The sequence below is a fragment of the Pongo pygmaeus genome, chromosome 15 (assembly GCF_028885625.2).
Source record: "Pongo pygmaeus isolate AG05252 chromosome 15, NHGRI_mPonPyg2-v2.0_pri, whole genome shotgun sequence".
Classification (NCBI taxonomy): domain Eukaryota; kingdom Metazoa; phylum Chordata; class Mammalia; order Primates; family Hominidae; genus Pongo; species Pongo pygmaeus.
In genome coordinates, this window is record NC_072388.2 from 51,518,227 (window position 1) to 51,535,873 (window position 17,647).

Below are 17,647 nucleotides of genomic sequence, written 5' to 3' on the forward strand. Positions count from 1 at the left end.
TCTCTCCTGGGCCGGGTCGCTGCGGCCCATGGCCTCTCTTTGCCTGCTGAACACTTATCCCTGCCATCATGCGCTCAGCAGCTTATCGTAATCAGCCAGCCCTGTGACATGTATCAAGCTTCTTGTGTGCTGTCTTCCAAGAGTCTTTTCACCCCTGGGCCCTCCCTCACTGAATATAGTATTCTCTTCCTTCTGGACACTAAAAGTACCCAATTTGTTAAAAGGATAATGGCCCCTTGCTTTCTACCTCTCCCCACTCAACTTTAGTAACCTGCTGTGGTCTTCAGCTCTCCAAGGGAAGTTTCTTCCCTTTCTCAAAAGAATATGTTGACCAAACAGCTTTACTTGCTTCCTCAGAGTCAGTACAGGCTGAGGAACGGCTCCGAATTTGTAGATCTCTTGGAACAAAATGAACTGACTGGCCTCCGTGATTTGTGACCTCTTATATAGAGACAGCACTGAATTATGTAATAAACAGTTATTAAAACCTCTGCCCCACCTTTTAAAAAACAGTTGCCTTAACAGATTGCAAAAGACTATGCCCTAGGCTTTTATGGAATATGGACAGCTTCTTAGCTTAATTTCTCAGGATATAAATTAAGAGCAAGCTTTTCTTTTCTTTTCTTTTCTTTTTTTTTTTTTTTTTTTTTGAGACGGAGTCTTGCTCTGTTGCCCAGACTGGAGTGCAGTGGCATGACCTCGGCTCGCTGCAACCTCCACCTCCCCGGTTCAAGCGATTCTCTTGCCTCGGCCTCCTGAGTAGCTGGGATTACAGGTGCACGCTACCACGCCTGGCTAATTTTTGTATTTTTAGAAGAGGTGGGGTTTCACCGTGTTGGTCAGGCTGGTCTCGATCTCCTGACCTCATGATCCACCCACCTCAGCCTCCCAAAGTACTGGGATTACAGGCGGTAGCCACCGCTCCCAGCCTCAAGAGCAAGTTTTACAATCAAATCTTACAGGTTTAGAAATCGTTTTTAAGGATCAACATAATTTGCTCTCAAGCAGCTCTTGGAAGTAGAGGAGACATTGTTCATTCATGTTGTTTGCCTAAAGAACAACAACAACAAAACCCTCTAGAAGTTCTACATTGCATGGATTTGTCTTAACCAGTGAAGATTAAAGAAAACATCTGTCCAGTTCCCTCTTTAAAGATCTTCATAGGAGGAATTCTGGGCATGTGAAAGAGGTCAAGGTCACAGTGTAGGCGCCATCTATAGTACCGCAAGGTCTGGAATGGGGCCTTGCAAGGAACTTAGTTCCGGCTTCCTGCTAAGAATAAGCAGAAGACATTTACTTTTCATTATGTGGTTGCTTTCAACAGGATCTATGAGAAAGTAAAAGGAAATTTCTAAAGTACTGCCAGATGGCGAGTACTTGGAGCATGGAAGCTAGAGACTAAAGCCCAATCAGAAAGAAACGTGACACATAGGACAAGACAGGCTCTTTTGAGAATACCTGAAACTAAAGCATTATAAACCTTCCACGAAGACATTTAGGCTGATTATAAAAAGTTGCTCCTTGTGTATGAGGTTTAGAAACAAAAGTCAAATCTAAGTGACAAGGAGGATCTCAACAGTAGCCTCCTATTAGCTACCTATTTGCTCTTGGCAAGTAAGTTTCTTCCCTGTTGAGGCTGTTTTTGAAGAGTTAGGGCTTCCTTTCCCCATCTTTGGTACAGATCAACTGGTATTGCCACTGCTGGTAAAAATTATGGCTTTTCATTCAAAATAAACCCTTGTAGACAAAGCTCAGGTGTGTCTCCTTTAGTCTATGATACTCTGCCTTTTCCATTTTCACTGAAGCTGCCCTGAGCTAGTTTTACCGAATATATATGTATATCTTTAAGCCTTCTAATGGTTTTACGTACCTGTAATTACTGCTTCTGCTGGTACTCTATATGAACCAGGAACTTTTTTTTTTTTGAGACGGAGTCTTTTTTTGAGACAGAGACTTGCCTTTTACTCTCTATAGCAGCTTCATAGTTCTCATAGTTCCACTGGTGTGCAGTGGCGCAATCTTGGCTTAACACAACGTCTGCCTCCCAGGTTCAAGCGATTCTCTTGCCTTAGTCTCCCAAATAGCTAGGATTATAGGCGCCTGCCACCACGCCCGGCTAATTTTTTTTTGTGTGTGTTTTTAGTAGAGAAGGGGTTTCGCTATGTTGGCCAGATGGGTCTTGAACTCCTGACCTCATGATCCACCTGCCTTGCCCCCACAGCGTGCTGGGATTACAGGCATGAGCCACCACACCCGGCCAAACCAGGGACATTTTAAAAGCAAAACAAAATAGATTCTAGGTGTTTTCAAGATTGCTTTGCTATACAGCAATAGTCTTTATCTAACTTTCCTATACTGTTGTCTTCATGTTCATACATCTATAAAGCACTTTCTTTCCTTTTTTTTTTTTGAGACGGAGTCTCGCTCTGTTGCCAGGCTGGAGTACAGTGGTGCGTTCTCAGCTCACTGCAACCTCTGCCTCCTGGGTTCAAGCGATTCTTCTGCCTCAGCCTCCCAGTAGCTGGGATTACAGGCATGCGTCACCATGCCCGGCTAATTTTTTTGTTTTTTTTTTAGTAGAGATGGGGTTTCATGGTGTTTGTCAGGCTAGTCTTGCACTCCTGACCTCATGATCTGCCCGCCTCGGCCTCCCAAAGTGCTGGGATTACAGGCGTGAGCCACCGTGCCTGGCAATAAAGCACTTTCAAATCATGAAAGTGTAGGATAATTTCTTGAGAGTCAACATCATTTTTAGAATTCCTATTTGATAAAGTTAGCATTTATGGAAGGCCTGGGTCTAGAGTACAGGAAAATCCAGGCTGCAAGAGAAGGTGTCTGGTAAGCTCCTTGACTTCTCAGCCATGACTTGGGCCATTTAGTAACATTTCTGTTGATCTTTTCATACAATGAGTCACAATGCTGTGATTTGTATGCTGACCAGATCTTTGAGCTCAGAGTTGATTTTCTAATAGAGCTGATAGGCCTGTTCTTGTCTATTCTCTCTTATGGGATTTACAGGATAGTGGTACAGCCTGTGAGTATGAAACAGAGAACAAAGCCAACTGGACCACAAGGGGACTGAACCCCTGATCCAGGGCTCATTAGCTCCATTCTTAAACCACGGCAGCTAAACAGTCAGCCAATTAGAGGTTCACTTGGCAGCAGAGGCCAGAGCCATGTGCTGATCTCATCCAGGCTCAGGAAAGCACATCAAAAGGGCAGAGTGGGCCAGGTGTGGTGGCTCACACCTGTAATCCCGGCACTTTGGGAGGCCAAGGTGGGTGGATCACGAGGTCAGGAGATCGAGACCATCCTGGCTAACACAGTGAAACCCCGTCTCTACTAAAAATACAAAAAGATTAGCTGGGTGTGGTGGCGGGTGCCTGTAGTCCCAGCTACTCCAGAGGCTGAGGCAGGAGAATGATGTAAACCCGGGAGGCGGAGCTTGCAGTGAGTGGAGATCGCGCCACTGCACTCCAGCATGGGTGACAGAGCGAGACTCCGTCTCAAAAAAAAAAAAAAAAAAAGCAGAGTGGCAGCTGTCAAGAGCAAGACTCACGTCCGTTAGGCTGCAGTGACTTTTAGTGTCACTGTTTTGCAGTAGGTTTCAGAACCTCCAAGAGTCTTTTAAAAATACAGTAGTTTTCTACACAATAGAAAAAATTTTAAAATCTTGGACTATAAAAAAGTTTAATTATATTATGTATCTTCTGCATCTAGATGTTTTGGTTCAGCATCAGATTGAGATTCATCCATGTTGTTTTGTGTATTGGCATTTTATTCACTGCTGTTTTGATTCCATCTTAGGACTGGATTATAGTTTAGTCTACTGTTGAGACATTTGATTGTTCCTAGTTTCTTCCTAAGTTGTGCGCTTTGCATATTCTTGTGCTTGTCTCCTGGTGTGTATGGGCAGGAGTCTCCCCAGGGTGTTTGTATACCTCACGGTGGAATTTCATGGGGGTAGGATAAATCTGTAATTTTACCAGATGATGTTGAAGTGTTTCTGAAGTGCTCTGTTCCAATTTATACTCCCACCACCAATACGTATTTCAATGATCCCATACTTGATAGTCAGATTTAAAATATTTTACTAATATGGGTAGACCTGAAACTGTAATTGTCTTTAAAATTTATTTCTCCCAAATTTTCCAGAATACTAGTGAAGTTGAACAGTTTTTCACAGATTTATTGGCCATTTCAGGTTTCCTCTTTTGTGAAATACCGAATGTTTTGTCCATTTCTCCTTTGATTGATCTGTGTGCGGGTTCATTTTCTGGATACCAATCCTTTGTCAATTATGTGTTGCAAATATCCTCTCAATCGGACTTGCCTTTTACTCTCTACAGCAGCTTCATAGTTCTCATTAATGTAATCAGTTTGTACTATTTGTGCCTCTACACAAAATATCTTTCCCCAATGTCATATAAATGGTCTGTCATCTTTTAAAAGTTTTGTGGTTTTGCCGTTCACATCCAAGACTTTGACCCATTTGGAATTGATTTGGACTTATACATACAAGTATGAGGTTGTGGTCCAAATTCTTGTTTCATAAAGATAAGCACCAGGGCCAGGCGCGGTGGCTCACCCCTGTAATCCCAGCACTTTGGGAGGCCGAGGTGGGCAGATCACGAGGTCAGGAGATCGAGACCATCCTGGCTAACACGGTGAAACCCCGTCTCTACTAAAAATACAAAAATTAGCCGGGCGTGGTGGTGGGTGCCTGTAGTCCCAGCTACTCAGGAGGCTAAGGCAGGAGAATTGCTTGAACCTAGGAGGCGGAGGTTGCAGTGAGCCGAGATCGCGCCACTGGACTCCAGCCTGGGTGACAGAGTGAGACTCTGTCTCAAAAAAAAAAAAAAAAAAAAAAAAAAGATAAGCACCACCACCATTCATTGGGAAGCCCTTTTGTTTTGTCCCAGTCTGCACGGCCACCTCTCAGAAACCAAGTGTCTGTATGTGTGCATATGTATTCTGGAGTTTCTGTTTGGATTCTCTGGTTGTTTTATTGATCTCTGTGCCAACGCTACATTTCAACATACTTTATACTAGTTATCTGGTAAGGCGAGTCCCCTCACCTATTGTTTAGGAACGTTTTGGCTATCCTGGCCCCTCGCTCTTCTCTTTTCCAAATGTTCCTTCTAAGGCTAATTGGATTTATAATTAGGCCAGCACGACATAAACAAGGTTGTTTAAATACGCTTCTCAGTAAACGTGTTCACTTGAATCTTACTTGTCATAAAGGTCACAAAATTTAGATCTGAGATGAGAATTTTATGCTCATACCTCCTCTTTATCATGCAGTATCTGCAAACCGTATTAATACAGATACAATTTTAAACTTGTTTGGTTGGCTGTGCTGTTTTTAATCACAAATTTAATTAACATTGAACTTGGATCACTTCCCTGAGCAGTAAAACAGATAATGCCTGGCCAGTGAAGCCACACGAGACTATAATTAGATCTCATGAAATAATGGTCTCAAATTATTTTAAGTGCTTGTAATTTTTAGTAATATGCAGGCCCATGAACAAATATCAAAAGGGAAACCCAACTGAGAGTGTGTGTGTATGCTGATGACTGTTTATTTAGGGAATTTTAATGTACACAATCAGCCTGGGAAACTTTGTACTGTTTATTAAATAAAGCAGAGAAAACAAGAGAGGATCAACACAGTGGGAAATAAGGTCACCAGATAAGGCTTTTTGGCTACTGCTTCCTGTTCTGGGTAGCTCTGCAATTCACTCTGAGAATTTTACTCCCTTTACCCAGATCGCAAATTTCCCATTTCCTGTCACTTATCTCTGCCACCTCCCTCATTCTTGAGCTGCCAGACCGAAACAGTTCAAACAGATAAAGACACAGTTAATTTGTTGAAGAGAACAGAGCTCTCCAGTAAACAACTTCTTCCTGATCTTACTTTGTAGAGATGACTGGAAATAGCAGAGTAAAAGGTGGATCAACTTACTGTACCATGTTCATTAGGTCTGCAACGATGTAGCAAGTTAACTCATCCTTGCCTTTGTTCTGCCATTTATAGGACAAAAAGAGGTGATGATGCAATAGCTACAAAAACATTTTGTGAGTGATGGATTTTTAACTCGGTGTCTATGTTTTTAGAATTAAGGAGAGAGAAGATGGCAGTTGTGCAGGGTTATCCATTCAGTATCAGTGATGTAGTATGTCACAAAGGGATGGATTTCAGAAAGCCCTGTGCTCAGACTTTCTGAATTACTGATGTGATGAGTGAAGACATTACCATGTCTTAAGTGATGAGTATAAAACAGCTGTATCCTTTATCAAACTTAGTTATAAGGGTGGCTGTGCACGGTGGCTCATGCCTGTAATCCCAGTGCTTTGGGAGGCCGAAGAGGGAGGATCACCTGAGGTCAGGAGTTCGAGATCAGCCTGGACAACAAGACGAAACCCTGTCTCTACTAAAAATACAAAAATTAGCCAGGCGTGGTGGTGGGTGCCTGTAATCTCGGGTACTCAGGAGGCTGAGGCAGGACAATTGCTTGAACCCAGGAGGCGGAGATTGCAGTGAGCTGAGATTGTACCACTGCACTCCAGCCTGGGCGAGAGTGACACTTTCAAAAACAAGCCCAAAACAAAAAAACTTAGTTTTAAGGAATAGAAATTATGATCTCACTGCATCACTAACTGATCTTTAAAAGCATCTTAATAAGATTCAACATTTTTTTAAAAAAGTAAAAATACAATATACAGAATAACAGTATAGTCTGTGACATACTTGCTTTTTGGCCTCTGTAAGAGTAGAGGGTCAAGCATGGCATGTGGCTTTTCCTTGATAAAGTTCATGTCTCTAGCTCCCTGACTTTGAAAGTTCAAAGTATGTAAAAGATAATTTGTACTGAGTTGAGCTTACTGATTAACTACATCAGCATCAGGGGCTTCCAGCAGGTTTCTTTTTTTTTGAGACGGAGTCTCACTCTGTCGCCCAGGCTGGAGTGCAGTGGCAGCACAATCTTGGTTCACTGCAACCTCCGCCTCCCGGATTCAAGCGATTCTCCTGCCTCAGCCTCCTGAGTAGTTGGGTCTAATTTTTGTATTTTTAGTAGAGACGGGGTTTCACCATGTTGGCCAGGATGGTCTTGATCTCTTGACCTCATGATCCGCCCGCCTCGGCCTCCCAAAGTCCTGGGATTACAGGCTTGAGCCACTGCGCCCTGCCAGGGGCTTCCAGCAGGTTTCTAACCTGATGATTTAAGGGAAAGAATTGGATGGGAGCTAGGTTGGGGTCCTGTCACCAGTCCTTTCATGTCCACATGAGCTTGAGTCACATGGAGCAGAAAGCTGAACCTAGGTCTCTGGAAGTCCCAGCTGGTATTCTCACAGACCTATGTTCTCTCTAGAGAGGTCACTACTAATAGTGTTCTCAGAATTCATGAAAGGTTTGTTTTTACTACTACTAGATAGGGATATGATTGGCCTTGGCAGTAATCATAGATGTGTGACTTTAAACAGGTCAATTGGCCTCCCCGAGCCTCATCTATAAAATGAAGAGGCTGAATTGTATGAATCCTTGAGAATATGAGTACTTAGCATGTTTCCTATTGCATAGTTGGTGTCCAAAAGTTAGTTTGCTCTGTATTAAACTATACTGAGGCTACAAAAATTTGGAGTTCTAATAATAATTCCTTTGGTTATTTGGTTTGGTTAATAATTTGGTTATTTCCAAAATAACCATCATTATATTCAATAAACCCATATGTAACTGATCCTAAGTAGAAACCATAGCACTGAGATCCAGTCCTCAAGGATGTAATAATTCTTTCTTAGGGGCAACATGATATACTCAACCATAATAAGGATGATTACTCTTTAGTTCCACAGAAGGACCAAATTTAATGGCAGTTCAGGAGGAAGAGAGTTTTTGGCTGCAAGGAAACTTGAAAGTGTTTATGGAAGAAAGGGCACTTGAGTCTTTTTTTTTTTTTTTTTTTTTTTGAGATGGAGTCTTACTTTGTCGCCCAGGCTGGAGTGCAGTGGCGAGATCTTCAAGTGATGCTCCTGCCTCAGCCTCCTGAGTAGCTGGGATTACAGGTGTGCACTACCATGCCTGGCTAATTTTACTATTTTTAGTAGAGACAGGGTTTCATCACATTGACCAGGATGGTCTTGATCTCTTGACCTCATGATCTGCCTGCCTTGGCCTCCCAAAGTGTTGGGATTACAGGTGTGAGCCACCACGCCTGGCCTTTTTTTTTTTTTTTTTTTTTGAGATGGAGTGTTGCTCTGTTGCCCAGGCTGGAGTGCAGTGGCACAATCTCAACTCACTGCAATCTCCACCTCCCGGGTTTAAGCAGTTCTCCTGCCTCAGACTCCCGAGTGGCTGGGATTACAAGCATGTGCTACCATGCCCAGCTAATTTTTGTATTTCTAGTAGAGATGGTGTTTCATCATCTTGGCCAGGCTGGTCTTGAACTCCTGACCTCGGGATCCGCCCGCCTCGGCCTCCCAAAGTGCTGGGATTACAGGTGTGAGCCACCGCCCCAGGCTCACTTGACCTTTTTCTAAAATGCTAGGCAGATGAGGTGTAGACAGATACAAACTGGATGAAGGTCCAGGACTAAAGACATTCCAGACTTCGGGAATGATAGATGGATGAGTGCAAAGTGGAGAATGTGAGCTGCCCAGCTGGACTGGAATGCAGATTGTTGGGAGATAAGGATGAAAATGTGGGCTCGGAGACCATACAAAACCTCTGAGCACTTTACTTTGGTTTTTATCCTGTAGACAATAAGGAGTCGTTAGCGCTGAAATGCAGCCAGCACTATGTTGGGGCTGGATTAATCTCAAAATCACTGGGAAGGCAGTGGGGCAAACCAGAGGTGTGGCAATCAGCACGGAGGCTACTCTCACTTGTGTGGAGGCCATGGGACTAGAAAGCACTTGAATAGGTGTGGTTTCAATCAAACATGTTTTGGGGCTTTTAGTAAGTGACATTTGAGTTGCTGACTATGTAAGTTGGTGACTTGCAGTCACTTACTAAAGATGAGGAAAGGGAGTATATTTTAAAACGTTTAGTGGAAAGGAGCTCTTAGATTTTGGAGCAAGGCCTGTTACGGCTTTATAGTACAAAGAAAAGTCATGGAGAATGTCATCACAGCCTTAGCTTAAGATGGTGCCACACTACAGCAGGCACAGGACAAAGAACTGAATTTGGATGATGGTGACCACAATGACAAGAGAAAAGATGCAAGGCTGTGTGAGGGGAAAATCAACAGGAACTGATTACATGCGAAGGGTAAAGGACTAGACATCTGAGTCTTGAATGATGACAGCAGTAATGACTGGGAGTAAATTCATAAATGTATTTTTTTTTTTGTAAACCAAGAATAATTTTGTTATTTAAAACAAATTCTGCCACAGCCAACTTCTATTTATAAGTACATTTCTAACATTTAGATATTACACATTCATTTTTAAGTATTAAGAAAATGAGGGTTTTTCAATTGAGGTGAAAGACTATCTTTGAGATAAAGTATCTCTATCTGGCGATGCTGTGGAATACTAACCAGTTGTTTTCACAAAATAACATGCAGGCAAAGCAATTCCAAAAGGCAGAAGTTCATTTCTACTAAATTAATACTATGTAAACATTAAAAACAAGTACAAAAATAAATATTAAATAAAAGTTTTGCTTTTATTTAAAATAAAATGCATTTATACAGTCTTTGAACCATGGATTATTGAACAATACTGGTAATCCACCTCTCCCTCGCACCCTTTTGGGCTATGTGAGCTAGGAATTTTCTGACTAGCACCAATACAGATTGTAACAGCGCAACAGACTAGAACATGGCCAGTCCAGGCATTAGAGTTAAGGACATTGTGGCAAATCATGATCATAATGAAGTCATTCTTAATTTAGTAGATATTAAAACTGCACGTTAATTATATCTCTTAAAGGCATTTAATTAATGCAGAGATTGCTACATTTAAGCCATTTGCTAGTTGTGAGTAGTTTTTAAAAAACTGTACAATTTTATAAAATTTGTGTTTGTACATTAGTTACACAAAATGCATACTTCATAGAACTTTACTTCATATTGTAATGCAAAGAGTTGCATATTTTAGGCAGACAGTGATTATGCTGGTGAATACTAAAAGTGTAATACAATATGGTGTAAAAATAAAAACACGAGACAATATACATAACATGCTTATTCAAGGACAAAAACAAATCAAGCACGACGGACTAATAGCATTTTCCTTCAAGGTCAAACACAATGACATTACTAAATATCAGGCCTCCTGCATGCCTGATTTATTTGGGGGTAGGGGGAGGAATTAAATGGCTACCAGAAGTATGATATTTTAAAACATGATATCAAATTAAACATACATTAAATCACATGCATTAGACATGATAAATAGAGTTCATATAGGTTAAGCCCTGGATAGCTTTAAAATAGATGGCTTGTTTCTTTCTTACAGTTTGGCTAGCTTAAATCAGTGATGGTTTGTTCCTGATTTGCCCACTATTTCAGTTTTCAATTCATGGCCCTAAGGAATGTGTGCCAAATTCAAGTTTATTATATCATGATAGATTAATAGTCGTGCTTGTTTAGTGCACATATTAACTGGTCTGGTAAGGCAAAGAAGTTTTCATGATAAAATGATAAATTTCAAGCTTACTTTATTAAGCAGCATATAACAAACAGCTTTTAAAGTTAAATATTGTTATGGCCGTGGAGTTTCATTAAACAGTATTTCTATTCACACCCAACCACTGGTAAGTTTGTAGAACATCTCTTCATCTAAACTCTCATTTTGGTCTTTTGCACGTGTTGAGAGAAATATGTAGCCACCAATGAATTCATGAACCACTTTGCAATCTACTTCAGTACAAATGAAGGACAATCGTACTTCATCTGCAAACTCTACGGTGACCTGGAACAAAGACAAGAACCATCAGTGCTGTCCCAAATGCTAGGTGGCTGGGTCCACACAAAACTACTGTGCTACTTAAAGTCTGTCCTATCACAAAACACTTGTTGATCCTCAAATAATCAGTCTGTCTAAAACCTAAACTAATAATGCCTTTAAGTCCCAAAGAAGAAGCTAAGTTTATTGCCCTTCCCCTACACTTTTAAGTTTTCATGTTCCGAAAAGGAAGACTAGGAATGCAAGGGTTTTAGGTCGTTCAGTTCTCAAATGGTCTCTGGTGATTCAATTAATGTGAATGCCTCTCTTCAAGTCGTGGAGGAAAACCTACTTCCTGTGTTTTAATATTCGCTTCAGATATTTAAACTTTAGGTATCACCTTTGAGTATTTCAGAAATATAAGATTCTTTGAAGTAATAGGAATTGATACAATAAATCCAATATGATCCTAAATCAAATGACTTATTAGTAAAAGATGGTTCATTTTAAATGATATTCGTATACTCCAAGACCGGGGGCAACATGATGATGTACAGTGGTAAATGTGCCAGGTTTTTAAGCCTAAAGCAGCTGAGTTTGAAATGATTCTGTAGTTACTTTGTGCGTGGTCATAGATGGCCCTCAGGTCTCTATATTGCAGTGTCTTCATTTGTAACGTACGGTAATCCAACTACCTTAAAAGGCTGTGATGAGGTTTAGAGACAGGGTACTAATGTAAGCCTCTAGTATCATGTCTGGCACAGGGTAGGCATTCAACAAATAGCAGCTGCTATTTCTGAGTAGACCGGCTTTATCCATTACAGAAAGACAAAAAAGGCAACACTCTAAGCAAATTATGCACTTAGAATTTTAGTAACTGGGCTAATTATGAAATAGGCAAATTTAAGTGAGAAATGAATAGTCAACCATGGTCTGTCTGTACTTTAAGAGGTGGTGGTACAAATAATCATCAGAATTTATAGGCCTTTTTATTCTTAATGTACTAATTTGTATCAGAGAAGGACTATATTCAAGTAACATTGTTACGAGTTTACCATTTTGATTTCCCAGTTGACATTCCACTGTTTCATGTTGCTGAAACGCCATGTTTTAATTGCATCTCCAGTGCTGGCGTCCATCCGAATCAGTCTGTTGTATGCAATTCCAATAAGCTCTTCTTTTTTGCCCCCTTGGAACCTATAACATTTAAGAAAAGAACAGTTAAAAACATGTTGTGGGGGAACATGTTGGACTGCTTTTCTTCAAGATAAGTGTTCTCTCTAACCCTAAAAGAGTACTATTTTTTTTTTTTTTTGAGACGGAGTCTCGCTCTGTTGCCCAGGCTGGAGTGCAGTGGCGCGATCTCGGCTCACTGCAAGCTCCGCCTCCTGGGTTCACGCCATTCTCCTGCCTCAGCCTCCCGAGTAGCTGGGACTACAGGCGCCCACCACCACGCCCGGCTAATTTTTTGTAGTTTCAGTAGAGACAGGGTTTCACCATGTTAGCCAGGATGGTCTCGATCTCCTGACCTCGTGATCTGCCCACCTCGGCCTCCCAAAGTGCTGGGATTACAGGTGTGAGCCACCGTGCTTGGCCGAGTGCTGTTCTCTTAGTAGTAAAACAAACACAATTATCTTGAATTTTTAATGTAGAAATTAAAAGCTTACAAAATACATTCTAACAATCTTAGAATTCTACTGTAATATGAGTTAATGGGTCTACATAGGTATGCTTTAAATGTTTAATATCTAATTACATGATGTAGATTAAGCAAAAATGCAGATTAAGGTTTACACATAGATGCTTAGAACCACTGACCTTGCAATGAAGTGAGTGATGCCAAATTCAGGTAATGACTGCCAAGCTTGAATAAATCTCATCTTGGCTTCAATTAGACTCATCTGAGCTACATTCTGATGGGCCTCCAAGATTCTCGCTGTTATCTAAACATGATTAAACATCACCTTTACCATTGAACATTATTCTCTCATGGGAGAACTGAGACGAAAGATCAAAAGATTGAATTACGCACCTCATACCCCAAAATCATATTGTTTAAGAGTTGAAATCAAAATATCTGAAGCTACATTTGGACACTGTAATAACGTAATGTATAACGATTTTTCAAAATAAGTCAATTTCAGTTTTCATATATCAACAAAAAGTACTACTAGGAGTACATAGTTGCCACACTTGAGACATATTCCAAATGCATACACATAACGGTACTACTATTACAGAACAGCACATTCTAATCCACATATACATGAGTTTTAATTAAATTTAGCACTACATCTATAATCAGAATGAATACCTGGAATACATGTTTCTAGCAGGAATATTTGTTAGCAGCTTTAAGGTACTTGAAATCACCATAATCATTTCTATTTTAAATTTAAATTTCACTACTGGGGTAAATTCCATGAGGGAAGGTTGTGGCTATGAATTTTTATTTATTCTTTTTCTTTTTTGGTAAATATGGTGAACTTACCAAATCTCTTATATAGCCTGGCTGTAGATGGCAATGCGAGGAAAGAAAAAGGAAGCAGAAAGAAAAAAACAGGCAATCAGAAAAAATGGCAATGAAGCAAAGAAAAAGCTGCGGTCACCTGCAAACCAAAATTCCAGCCAAAAGTCATGCAAAAAACTACTTTAGGTAGAAACCAAGCAAAGTAAATGCAAGAATGAAAAATGAAAATGAGGAAGCAGCAATTACTTTCCATTTAGAACACTGAGAAACGCTCCACATTATTTTAGAATGTTAAATGTTGCTAAAGAACCTAAGGGTAGAAATTTGTAGGGAGAAGATAAAAAGAGCAAATACTTCTTTCCCCCTACATCGTGTACCCAGTTCTCACTGGTTAGGGTAAAGCCAATTATTTTAGTAGCAAAATAAAAGTATCCAAAAGCCTTTAAAGTCTTCTCAGATTTAGTCAGATAATATAATCCATGCACTGCTTTTCAGAAATAAGAATTTGAAGGCATAAAATAAGTGCAGTGCCCATCTGTTTCTTTTTTTCCACAAGAAAAGCAAACCTCTCAGTTACCATGTGTTTTTTGCATCCTTTTTCCTGGAAGGGAAAATAAAAAGATGCCGTATACTACATGAGGAATTTCAGCTTTATGGCATTAGTCATTTCCATTTAGATGAACATAAATCAACATATAGAATAATTCTTCAAAATTTAAAAATCCAGTTTGAGAGTCATATTTATATTTAAAAATACCCATAGCATGTTTAGTTAATATATGTATAATTGAAGGCAATTAAAGTAGGTTAAATACAACAGGTTATTTTGATAGACCCAAAAGAAAACTACGAGTCTATGCCCTGGTAGAGAAGAATGTCCTTGTGGCCAGCACATCTTCCTACAGCCTCCAGAATGCAACTGGATATAGCTTAATAATTACTGAGCACTACGTCCAGGTGACTAGTGTGGTATCTGACACACAAATGTCACTACTTACTAGGCACCAGGGCAATAACATCATGGTCGCTACTCTCTGGAAGCAATTTTTTTTTCTTTTTTTTCTGAGACAGAGTTTCACTCTTGTCACCCAGGCTGGAGTGCGATGGCGCCATCTTGGCTCACTGCAACCTCCACCTCCCGGGTACAGGCGATTCTCCTGCCTCAGCCTCCCAAGTAGCTGGCATTATAGGCGTGCACCACCACTCCTGGCTAATTTTTGTATTTTTAGTAGAGATGGGGTTTCACCAGGTTGGCCCGGCTGGTCTCAAACTCCTGACCTCAAGTGACCCACCCGCCTCGGCCTCTCAAAGTGCTGGGATTACAGGTGTGAGCCACTGTGCCTGGCCAACAATTTATAAGTCTATTCCAGCAGAGTGTGGTGGCTCACACCTGTAATCCCAGTGCTTTGGGAGGCCAAGGCAGGCGGATCACTTGAGCTCAAGAGTTTGAGACCAGTCTAAGCAACATAGCAAGACCCCGTCTCTACAAAAAATACAAAAATTAGCCTGGAGTGGCAGTGCGTGCCTGTGGTTCTAGTTACTAGGGAGGCTGAGGTGGGAGGATTGCTTGAGCCTGGGAGATGGAGGCTGCAGTGCGCTTGAGCTATGACGGTGCCACTGCACTCCAGCCTGGGAGACAGAGAGACTCTGCCTCAAAAAGAACAAAATACACACCAAAAAATCTAACCGATAACTCTAATGAGAGAAAGGAGGGTTAAAAATGTGCATTTGATTAGATGGCAACATGAAAGGCAAGGCCAGAAGGATCTTTAACCATGGACCACACACAAACTGTCCTCCTGTCAGTTAAAGATAAATCTTCAGTTGATAGTTTCTAGTCAAGAACTATCATTTAAAAGGCATCTGAGAAAACAAATAGTTGACAGTGAAAACAATGTGTGGCAGTTCTCGTTTAAGCTCTTTCATCTCCCTGATACCTTACTGTGAAATGATAAAATTGGTCAGGTTTGAAATTACTTATTGCCTTTGAAGGCAAATAAGTTCACTTTTAGAAACAAGATTCTGTATAAATAATTTTAAAATATTTAAATGACTACGAATGAAAAATGAAATTAGCACTTGCTTTACTTTCCCTTTTTAACTTACAATCTACATTCCATACAGTTCCCCAGGGCAGCATTTCCTCCATTCCTTACTACTCCCACATCATATGAGCATGGGATAAACAATTTCTAGGCTTACACAACCTCTGAGACTTAAAGACAAACATTCTGTGATTAAAACTTCTGAACATTTAGGTAGAAATAATTTCAGACCCATATAATAAATATTATATTTAAAGTTAAGGAATTAATAAGTGTTCTGGGCATTTCATTGAGCCTTTTTAGTATGTTTTAAAATTATTCCTTAACAAAGATTAAAGCAAAATCAGATAAAAACAAAATGTTTATTTTAAAGGTCTTCGTCCCCCCACCCCCAAACTGAAGCCTTTTCCTTTTATGGCATGATGTTGGGGGCAGAGAATACCAGGGCCTATCCCAAGTGAAATTCCCCTGTAAAGAACTTTTTATGTTGTACCAAAGAACCATTTTCCTAAGTAGCAGCCCTTTTATGGTATTAATTTCCAAAGAAAAGAATTCTAAACAGAGTGAACAAAAGCCAATTTCAATGAAAATTTACCAAACTGTGTAACTTTGTAACTATGTGTAAAATTTTGGTTAGGTTCTGACTGATAATGTTAAGAAAAGACATGGCTAAAAATGTACTCTTGTAAAGTTTCTAAAGCTGGAAAAGCCAATTTCAACAAGAGTAGGTATTATAGATTTTGTTGAGAAATGCTAGCTGCACTTTATGTCACATTTACTTAATTATATACAGAATAAAATTAAATAAATTAAGGAACACAAAGCATTGAGACCATATTCAATTCCCTAAAATGTCTGAAAGAACACCATGTTAACCGAATGATTTCTGCAAGTTGTTTAGAGTAAGTTAACTATTCTGCGTCCTTATCTGTTCTATTAAAATGATAAAGATTTTTTTTTTTAATGACCAATTTAAATTGACTAAAGGTTACTTTATTTTCTACAGATTGAGTATCCATTATCCAAAATTCTTGGGACCAGAAGTGTTTTGGGTTTCAGATTTTTTTGGATTTTGGAATATGTGCATTATACTTACCAGTTGAGGATCCCAAATCTGAAATCCAAAATGTGCCAATGAGCATTATCATGTTGGCACTCAAAAAGTTTCGGATTTTGGAGGATTTCAGAGGTTTAGATTAGGGATACTATAACTGTATTTTATATTCTAACCACCTGATACAAAATTAAGACTAAAAAGTTTTGTTCAAGAGCGGAAAAACAAAGTTATGTACAAAATTATAAAAACAAACCAGCAGAAAACAGTAGATGAAGTAAAATGAGCAAGTACCTGCTTGTTCTTATACTTTTTTAGATAGCGGGGAGACACCAAACATTCAGGATTTATATCAGTCGTGATCTGCTCTGGTATTAACTGAGGATCTGGGTTTAAATGCTGCATCTTCAGAAAGGAAAGGATATTCTGAACTTCTAAGTTGTAAGAACTGTCCGCCATGGTCTTGCCTTTGGAGGCTAATCTGCAGGCTGCCATCCAGTGTGCATACTGTTTTTCCTGGAGAAAAGAAATACTGATGTGTGCAATGTATCACGAGGCGGGTCTTTCAAGTATAAAATATAAGGATGACTGGTCAACTCATTTAGAAATACAAGAAAACTGAAGTGTATTTTTAACTGGAAAACTTACATTGTCACAACGAAGCCAGATTTCATTCATGCCTTCTGCAACTGGAATCAGGAGTTTAATGTTAAATTTTTGGCCTGAAATGTTTACATCTGGGGTAACTTCACATCCTGTAACAAAAAATTTTTAATTATTAAAACGGCTAAATTTACTTTTAAGAAATCTCAAGTCAATATAAGCAGCCCTAATTTTGTGGCATCTTAACATGTTGGATTTTGCCATAGTATTTTATGAAGGCATCTGCTGCAGAAGGTAACATACACATATACTTGGGAAGCTGGAATGAAAACAACTGTATTCAGGCCAGGTGTGGTGGCTCACGCCTGTAATCTCAGCACTTTGGGAGGCCGAGGAGGGCGGATCACCTGAGGTCAGGAGTTTGAGACCAGCTGACCAACATGGTGAAACCATGTCTCTACTAAATACAAAAAATTAGCCAGGGGTGGTGGTGGACACCTGCAATCCCAGCTAACTGGGAGGCCGAGGCAGGAGAATCGCTTGAACCTGCGAGGTGGTGGGTGCAGTGAGCCGAGATTGCGC

The 17,647-nt window shown here is 40.1% G+C and overlaps 1 protein-coding gene across 3 annotated transcripts in view; it reads right to left on the reverse strand.

The window, feature by feature from the left end:
- Positions 1-9,651: 9,651 nt before the first annotated feature.
- Positions 9,652-17,647, reverse strand: part of FERMT2 (FERM domain containing kindlin 2) — a 93,708-nt gene continuing 85,712 nt past the window's right edge. The window contains exons 11-17 of one of the 3 annotated variants that reach the window (XM_063651600.1): positions 17,111-17,217; positions 16,757-16,978; positions 13,941-13,964; positions 13,385-13,405; positions 12,712-12,836; positions 11,949-12,090; positions 9,652-10,920 (exon numbers count right to left, since the gene is read on the reverse strand). In XM_063651600.1, coding sequence (XP_063507670.1) covers positions 10,747-10,920; positions 11,949-12,090; positions 12,712-12,836; positions 13,385-13,405; positions 13,941-13,964; positions 16,757-16,978; positions 17,111-17,217 — 815 coding nt within the window. In that variant the 3' untranslated portion in view covers positions 9,652-10,746. The remainder of the gene's footprint in view (positions 10,921-11,948; positions 12,091-12,711; positions 12,837-13,384; positions 13,406-13,940; positions 13,965-16,756; positions 16,979-17,110; positions 17,218-17,647) is intronic. The other 2 variants (XM_054447372.2, XM_054447373.2) reach the window with 2 other exon arrangements.